Here is an 8,602-nt window from a genome sequence, read left to right on the forward strand (position 1 = left end):
CCATACCCCAGGCACAAGATGGCGCTGAAAAATTTCCCCGATGTCACCCGAAGACAGTCCGAAAATATCCGAATAGAGAACCATTTGTAGTGAAAAAAAAAGTTGGAGGAGATTTGTCAGAAAAGTTTCGTGAAAATCTCAACAATTTTCCCCAATTTCCCGTGATTTTTCACACAAAGTTAATTTCCATGGGAAACTTTTTAATGTTTTCTGTGTGAATTTCCACCATTAAGTGCGTAATTTGGGAGCTGCGAAGAACATCACGGAGTTTGTGTTTTTAACCAACATCCCTTTCATTTCTGCATATTTTGAGTGAAAATCCACGAGAAAAGGTAATTTCCCGGGGAAAAACACAAACATACACCCCCGCACACCCTTAGAGAGTCCCTTTGTACCGTTTGGGAGCCCCAAGAAGGGATTTTTGGGGTAAATTCGGCGGCTTTTAGTGGGAATGAATCAAATGGACGCGACGTATCAACACCAGTAGCCAAAACGAAGAGTTTCATTACTATTTTCTCAATTTTCACCCCAATTTCACGGATTTTCCACAACTATCCATCAGGAAAAGCATCTTTGCAGGATTGTTGAGGAATTATGAGTGAAAAACACGATTTTTGTGCAATTTTTTGGCGGAAAAATGCATTGGAATGCGAAGAATGCGTTGCTATGTTGCGCGTGTTGGTTCATTTGTGCTTTCCGGAAGCAACAGGCTGATCGGATTCCCCCCTCTTGGGGCTTTATCTTGCCAATTGGGGGCTTAATGAAGGCTGTTTTGGGACAAAACTGAGATTTATTGATGAATTCAATCGAGATTTTGTGAGAAAATTCAGGAAAAATCATTAAATGAGTTTTCCGGAGATTCTGGAGGCAGTTCTAACTCTATTCTAGATATCATGGGGAATCCAATAGGAATGTAATTGGACTATTGAATAGATTGAATTAGAATAATTGTTTGACTAAAAAGAATATTCGTTATTTAGTCAATTCAAATCAACTTTGCACTAAAACTTCATAGTGTTGGGAAGTTCGAGTTAGTGAGTTCAGCAACTAATTCGATAATTTAAGAAGATTTTAGCTTAAGATTTATTTGCCAGGGAGAATGTTAGAACTTTTAAAAGGTCAGGTTTCCCTAATTTATATGCCAAAAGAATTATTATTTTCGTTTAAAACTAACATTAAATAAAACGTTCAAAGTCAGAAAGGAAACGTCCCAGTGGGCACAAATGTAAGATTTCTTAAAGATATCTCAAGATTAATCTTAAAATTGGTACAATTATCACACGAAATCCTTACTCTGTGCCCGCTGGGTAGTGTTAGAAATGTCAAAAGTAAAAATAAATGTCAAAAATTCAAGAAATATCAAATTAAAAAAAAAAAGATAAAATTTACAACAGAATCATCAAACGTTAGAAATGACAAAAATTATACTGCACACGTCAAGCTCTAGAATTACTGTCAAAAAGAAGAAAACAAACGTCAAACGTTGCTTACAATCAATAGTAAGTGAAAAAGAACGTCAAACAATAGAACAAATGTCCAATGATAGAAATAGATATCTAAACATTTGAAAAAAAAAACGTCAAATATTAAAATTAATATCAAACAATAAAACAATCGGAGTAATCGCGGATATTTTGAAGTTTCTAACGTTAAAAGTAATTATAACCTTTTTGGGAACTATGTTTAACGTTAGAATAAAATTCAAAACTTTAGAAATTGCACAAAAATTTTCAAAAGCTTTCAATTCAAATGCAACAAACTTTTTTAAGGTTTAATTATCTTTTTGGTTATAAACTTTGGTCCTTAAGTTGTTCTTTTTAAATTAATTTTAATCGACATTTAGGTAATTTTTCTTCTACAGGGTGGTCAGGAAATTAGTGCAAGATTTCAACCGCGAATAACTTGATTGGATTGAGATTATCTGAAAACTTCTTCCACCAAAAGATGCATAAAATGCTTAAAATATCTTCTAAGAAAATTTCAGTGTTTATTTGACATGAAAAGCAGTAATATTCTACATGAAGAAAATGAATATTTTCACGTTCTTTTTTTTTTAAATAAAAAGCAAATAAAACTTTAAGTGTTTACGCATTTTTTGGGGAAAGAAATTTCAGATATCTCAATTCTATCAAAAGTTATTGGATATGAAAATATTGTCCTAATTTCCTGGCCACCCTGTAAAAATATCCCATTGAGAAAACTTCTGACTACATCCCTGATTTTCTCTCTACTCAACATCTTCCTACAAAATAGAAAGATATCAGACTCTCCTCCCTTAATAAAATCACAAATTTATTTAATTAAATTGTTCCTAAATTCAATTTAACTTACTTTTACAGAAATATCCAGTTTCCAAGGATTCCCAGGCAGCGCCAGAAAGGATGCAAAGATGAGGAGAGTGAGGTTAAGGTGAAAATTCCTTTAAAGCTCATTTAAAGGGCAAGAAAAAAGAAAAGAAAACAAACAAGCAGCGTGTGTGTGTGTTATGGTTTTACGGCGGGATCCCGCCACTCTGACTGGTGGTGTACGTGATCCGCCCCTTGAGCGCCCTAATTCAGCCACTGGGATGGCCAATGAGCAACCCGTGACGAAGCGACAGCGTATTGAGAGCAAAAATGCCCCCATGGAGGATGCCACCAAAATCGCCCCACCGGACATTATTGCATCCCCACAGCAGCCGCAGCTAAATGGTGCCAGCACGTCCACATCGTCATCCCCAACGGTGGTTGCAGATGGGGCGTCGCGATGTCCGGCTGGGGATGAGATTGACAATGTTCAACGACGACTTGCGGTGGATGGAGAGACACGGATATCACCATCCTTTCCGGATTTACTGAAAGTTCACACAACAGCGCCACCTGATGGGGATTTAGCTGAAGTGCACACGCACCTGATGAAGCAGTGCCTCTGTGGGGTGAGTGAACGTGCAATGCGACGCCTCTTCCGTATGGAGAATGGGAAACGCAGTGGGGTACTAAAGGAATGGCCTGCAGTGCGAACTATGCAGTTCTTGTCAAATATTCAACTCCTCTTTGAGGTTTACCTGCCACAGAATATTAAGGGTTTCATCTGCTTGAGGGTACTTGAGGCATGTGAACGGCTATTGCTGCAGGAATTGGCGCTAATTGATGAAATCACCCAATTGTGTGATCATGAGAATCGTTTTGTGCGCTTCTTAGCTGGTCGGGTGTTGGCATCCTTCCTCCTGATTGCGAAGAAGTACATGAATGTTGCGAGTGAGAAGTTGAAGCCGATTGTGGAGAATTTTATGGCGTTGGAGACGATAGATGAGGCAACAATGAGACGTGTCGCAATTTCCGCGGAGATTCTCCGGAGGATTGTCGAATGGAAGGATATGGAGGAGCATCCGCTCGATGAGGACGACGAGGAGGATGATGAACCACCTCCAGTGCAACCACCACCGTTGGAAACAAACTACTTTGCAACGCATTACAATCCCGAAATGGTTGCAGCTGCTACGTCGTCTACGGCGGGGAGTTTACGGACACCCGGGGCACCACATCCCATTGTCCGCGTGACGGAGAATGGGTGCCAGTTGGTGACACTCACGGATTCGGAGAGCTTCGATTCGGGAACGTTGAAATTTGACATGATTGAGACGCTGAAGGAGGAATGGCCGAGTATTGTGGAACGGATGTCAACGGTTATTGGGAGTTGGGCGGAAATTGCAGCCACAGAGGGGAGCGTCCTTGCGGAGGAATGTATCCTGGCATTCCTAGCCTTCTGGGAGAGTATAATATCCGTACGTGCCAACTTGCCTATTGTCCAGACGCTTTACTTCCACGAACCGCTCAATGATCTGCGGAAGCTGCTAAGTCGTGACCTCCCTGCAACGGTTTACAAGCAAATGTTGACCCTTTTCAACGAAGCTCTCTGCTACGGAAGCACCTTGGCGCTGCAGGATCTCCTCCCGAAGGCCACGTGTTCCTTTGCAGCTCAGATTGTCCTCCAAGTACGCCGCGGGTGGCTTCTACGTTCCCTCCCGCAGGAACGTGTGGATAATCACGTAAACTTCACAGGACGTCGTGGGGAGAATGTTTCCTACGACGAGCACACACTTAGCCATCGGATTCCAGCTGAAACATCCGACTCCCGCACCGTGGATAAGCCTCTCCTGCAAAAACTCGTTCTACTTGTCCTGAAATCCGTTGCAGTGACAGCAAAGGAAGTTCGGAGTGACTCATCGGATTCCTCAATTGAAAGCACCGACTTCCAAGCCGTGCAGGATATCAAGACAATAGAAGAGAGTATACGGGATGCCCTGAAGAAGCTCGAGGATTTCATGAAGGACATTATGGAACTTCATCCCGAGACGCATTTCAGCAACATCCTCATTCGGCTCTTTGACGATCAGGATGACTACCTAATTGAGGCGATGGTTTGCACACTCGATGTGACTGTTAACATGTCCTTCCGCAATAATGCCTTCCCCGAATTGGTAGCAATGCTCAATCCCGTCTTTACCTTCCTCGAATTCCTCAATATGATCACCTACAGTGGGAGTCTCCTCTTGGATCTTCTCATAAGCAATGAAACGTGCTTCCTACTCTATCTGCTGCGCTTCCTCAAGTACATTCGGCTGAATTGGTCAATGTTCGTGACGTCATGCCAGGAATCGAGTGTTGGGAATAATTGCCTCGATGACGCCATGAGTGTTCTCATAAGGCTCAAAATGCAAATTCAGAGTCTTGTCGCCATGTCACGTTTCCCCTATGATATTGGACCCGTTCAGAGTCTCCTGCGCATTTGCGAGGGGCTCTACGAGGGTGATGGGTTAAGCTAGGGAGAGTTCTTCTCACGTAAAACAAATGAATAAATAATCCTTGCCACGTCAGCACCGTGTTCCCTTGCCTGAGTATCTGCGGAAGAACAATTAAGGACTAAATTGTAAAACCGGCAAACTTTGTATGAGCTCCGAACCGAATTAGCTGTTTTTACAATGTAGCCCTTGAATTGAGGGCTAAATTGTAACAAAAAAGATCGCTGAAGAGGATCAAGTTAGAACTATAACATAACCTATAGTTAAGCCTATATCATAACCCGATTAACAGTTAGCCTCCAACTAAACTCATTGAAATACAGAGCTTTGAGAATTCATCATCATAAGACATTTAGGGCGTTAAAACGTAGATCTTTGGCCAAATCTTTCAATTTTATAGCAATTCTGGGCTTTCTTCAAGTTTTTCATAGACTTGGTGTTATTGAATTGTAAGAAAATCACTTTTCGCTATCTTAGATGCGACGCCATCTTGTGATTTTTCGGCTTTTCCACAGAACTGTCCTAAAACACAAAGGGAGGTTTTTCTCAGGATCTACTGGATGGATTTTGATGGGGTAAAAAGCAAATGGATGAGGAAGCATTAGCGGAGAATGTACCAGAACGAATTTTTGAATTTCGACTCAGAAGTTGAGAAAAGTCAATAAGAATATTTATATACTTTTCTTAGCTTCTGAGTTGAAATTCAAAATTTTGTTCCGGTACATTCTCCGTTAATCCTTCCTCTTTCATTTGCTTTTTACCTCATCAAAATCCATCCAGTAGATCCTGAGAAAAACCTACCTTTGTGTTTTAAAGAAAATCACAAGATGGTGTCGATTATATAATATGGCGGAAAGTGATATTCTTACACTTCAATAATAAGTCTTTAAATGTGATCAATACTGGAAAACCAAGCAAAACAAAATAGGAGGAAGAATTAAAAGAAAAGTTACAACTTCTTACTCTTCAGCGAGATTCCTGTCCTCTGTATAAATACAACGGTGCCAATGGCGTTAAAAGAAAAAGAAGCGTAGCAATTAAAAAAAACTAAAACTAAAAAAAAAGAAACTACCTTGACTGAATCTGAAAAGAAGTACTCAAGAAGACATATAGAACCACTAGAGAATAGTAAAATCTCCTCAAGAAAAAAAATGAGGAGGAAAAAGCCCCTTAATTTTTAAGAAGAAAAAAAAATTGTAAGATTGTAAACTAACTCTTTAAGATTTATTTTGTTTATAATTTTACAAAATCTCTAATTTAATCATTTTTTGTCCCCTAAATTAACATTTATTTTAACATCATTCCATACACGATTTAAGGTTAAAAAAAGAACAAAACATAAAAAAAATCTGTATATTTAATTAAAAAAAAACTTTGTTCTTTCACTCGGAATTGACGAGATAAAAGTTACGTACATAGAAACTATGTTGGATAGTTTAATACTTTTTTTATAATAAGATCTATAAGAATTGTCTTTAGTCCATTTTACATTCGTAATTTTTTAAGGAAAAAAATATAAAATCTACAGCTAAGTGCCTTCTTTAGATATTTTAGAGAAAAGAAAAATATTTATAAGATTTATCTACTATTTACGAGAAAATCAACACAATAAACTACTTTTTTCAATATTTCTTTTCTTTTTTTTACTTTTAAGTTTTTTTTCTCAGTTTCTTTTGTAGGATTACAAAAGCTTTCGGCATACGGACTTGGTAAGTATGTAATCTGTCTTTTTGTACCTTCTGTACTTTTGACTTAATGAAAGATTAATGCATGAAGGAAGGGCCTTAAAAAGCTTAAAAAATGAAAAATGGATTTCAAATATTACTATAAAGAAAACGTCAAACGTTAGTAAAATCAAAAGTTAGAATAAACGTCAAAAATTATTGAAAAATGTCTGAATTAAGAAAGAAACGTCAAACATAACAATGAATGATAAACGGGATAAACGTCACAAAACACAAATCGAAAAAAATTCTGTTAATTCAATTATCTTCTCGAAACTCACAGATGAAATATCAGCGTAAATGTTTCATACAGAAATGATAATACTCACACCTTTGACTTTTGTCAGATGATTCAAGCCAATAGAAGAAATAGGGAGTCTCTTCGTTAATTTCATGTTCTCTATGATTACGATTTTCTTCCCATTGATTTTCTCAAAAGAGGACCTTTCCCATACGAAAAAGAATAAAGTCCTTTAAATCTTTAAATATATGAAAAGTAATTTTCTAGCTCAAATCTTCGACGAAGCATAAGCGTTACTGTTTGTATTTTAGGTAAACCTTAGCTGATTTTTCTGAAATTTTTTTTCCATCGTTTGCTTGAGAGTTGTTTTCATACAGAAATGAATAAAGCCCTTTAACCCTTCAACACATAGCGCTATTGGTACAAAAGTATTTTTCCCTAATAAAATGCAAATTTTTCAAACTCTACTGAAATTATTCTTAAAATTTATTTAAAAAACAATTAAATTTAAGAATATGTAAAGCGAAATTTCCTTTTTTTATTTCATTATTCTTACATAAATTCACAAAAAAATCTTTATTATTGGTCATAGATGACTTATAAAGGATGTGAAAATTGTCATGGAGGTTATATCATGTTTGGGTTGAAATTCAAAGTCTAATGACGTTGATGAAGAGAAGCATTCCTTCAAAAGCTGCGCCAGTTGGTTCAGCACGCTGGAAAGACTGAAATAAAGCCGGAAAGAAGTGCTCAAAATGAATGAATGCTTGTTCAATCTTCTGTTTGCCATTGAGTGTTGCATCTTCGAGAACCGCCATCATGGAAGTCTTGATGTAAGCCCTCATTTCATCCGTTTCACGAAGGAATTCATCAAAGATTTCAAATTCCTTAAGCAGAACAGAGCTTTCTTCTAGTTCAGGAAGTTTCCTGAACTTTGTATTTGCCTTCTTCAGCTTCAACTTCAATTTATCAGCTTCCTGTTGATGTTTATCCAAGTCATTTGCCATGCGTTGAGTCAGAATTCTCAACTGATTGAACAACTTGGGCTTTAATCTTCGCGTCTTAGCTTCGTGATACTTCAACCTCAATGGAACAACAGCATCATAGAAATCATTGGACATTGAGTGAATACAATTGAGTCGAAGTAGCCTTATCTTCTTTATCTCAGCATTTATCTTACTCTAAATTGTAAAGAAAAAAAAACGCAAAAATGTTAGATAACAGCAATATAAGAAAAAATATCTTTCTCACCGCGGACATCTTGAAAAAAGAAACGGATCTTTTTTTACTCCGGAAAAGATCTTGAAGCTTGTCGAATGAAAATTCTTCGCAAATGGGGCGCTTTTCTTTCAAATTAACAACCAATTCTTGATCTCTGTACCACAAACAACACTTTTCAAGTCAATTTATGTGTTTTTATTGGGATTTTCCGTGAAAATTTTCCAATTTTCGCTTAGCGCAAAATGTACAAAGCACGCTACGTTCACAAACAAAATGGCTGCTGATTGTGACCGTTGAATGCGATTTTTGGGACAATTTTTCAAACATGTTTTTAGATTTGAAAAAAAAAGCTTCATCAAGTATCCTATTTTCTAAGATTTTCATTGAAATTTCAGAAAAAAAGAAGAAAAAAACTCAAAACAATCTGAATTATCAGAAAATTACCAAAAGGAAGTTGCTGCTTTTCCTCCTGCTGCAGCTCAATTGTGCCTGTTGAAAGGTTTTGGGACAGGATTTTAGAACATTTCAAAGTTTTAAAATCAAACAAAAATTCTTCCCGTATTTTTCCAGGATTTTCAATGAAATTTCACTCAAAAAAATAATCTTGAAAATAACCGGAAAATTAGAAAGAAAAGT

At 37.3% G+C, this 8,602-nt stretch overlaps 4 protein-coding genes across 4 annotated transcripts in view; 2 read left to right on the forward strand and 2 right to left on the reverse strand.

Annotated features, from left to right (window-relative positions):
• Positions 1–8,602, forward strand: part of LOC129795035 (probable asparagine--tRNA ligase, mitochondrial) — a 1,173,171-nt gene that overhangs the window by 234,775 nt on the left and 929,794 nt on the right. The window lies entirely within an intron of this gene.
• The window catches only part of LOC129794972 (mucin-2-like), an 826,140-nt gene that overhangs the window by 22,802 nt on the left and 794,736 nt on the right, over positions 1–8,602 (reverse strand). The window lies entirely within an intron of this gene.
• Positions 65–4,939, forward strand: LOC129794994 (protein lines). The gene is made up of 2 exons (XM_055835987.1): positions 65–332; positions 2,340–4,939. The coding sequence occupies exon 2, from the start codon at positions 2,486–2,488 to the stop codon at positions 4,802–4,804; it is 2,319 nt and encodes a 772-aa protein (XP_055691962.1). The 5' UTR covers positions 65–332; positions 2,340–2,485; the 3' UTR covers positions 4,805–4,939.
• LOC129795100 (uncharacterized) lies at positions 7,383–8,006 on the reverse strand. The gene is made up of 2 exons (XM_055836137.1): positions 7,997–8,006; positions 7,383–7,926 (listed from the first exon to the last, which is right to left on the reverse strand). The coding sequence occupies exons 1-2, from the start codon at positions 8,003–8,005 to the stop codon at positions 7,396–7,398; spliced, it is 540 nt and encodes a 179-aa protein (XP_055692112.1). The 5' UTR covers position 8,006; the 3' UTR covers positions 7,383–7,395.

Source organism: Lutzomyia longipalpis, chromosome 4 (genome assembly GCF_024334085.1).
Source record: "Lutzomyia longipalpis isolate SR_M1_2022 chromosome 4, ASM2433408v1".
NCBI lineage: Eukaryota > Metazoa > Arthropoda > Insecta > Diptera > Psychodidae > Lutzomyia > Lutzomyia longipalpis.

Coding starts and splice junctions, on each gene's coding strand:
- LOC129794994 (XM_055835987.1), top strand. CDS start 2,486: ATGGTTTTACGGCGGGATCCCGCCACTCTGACTGGTGGTGTACGTGAT.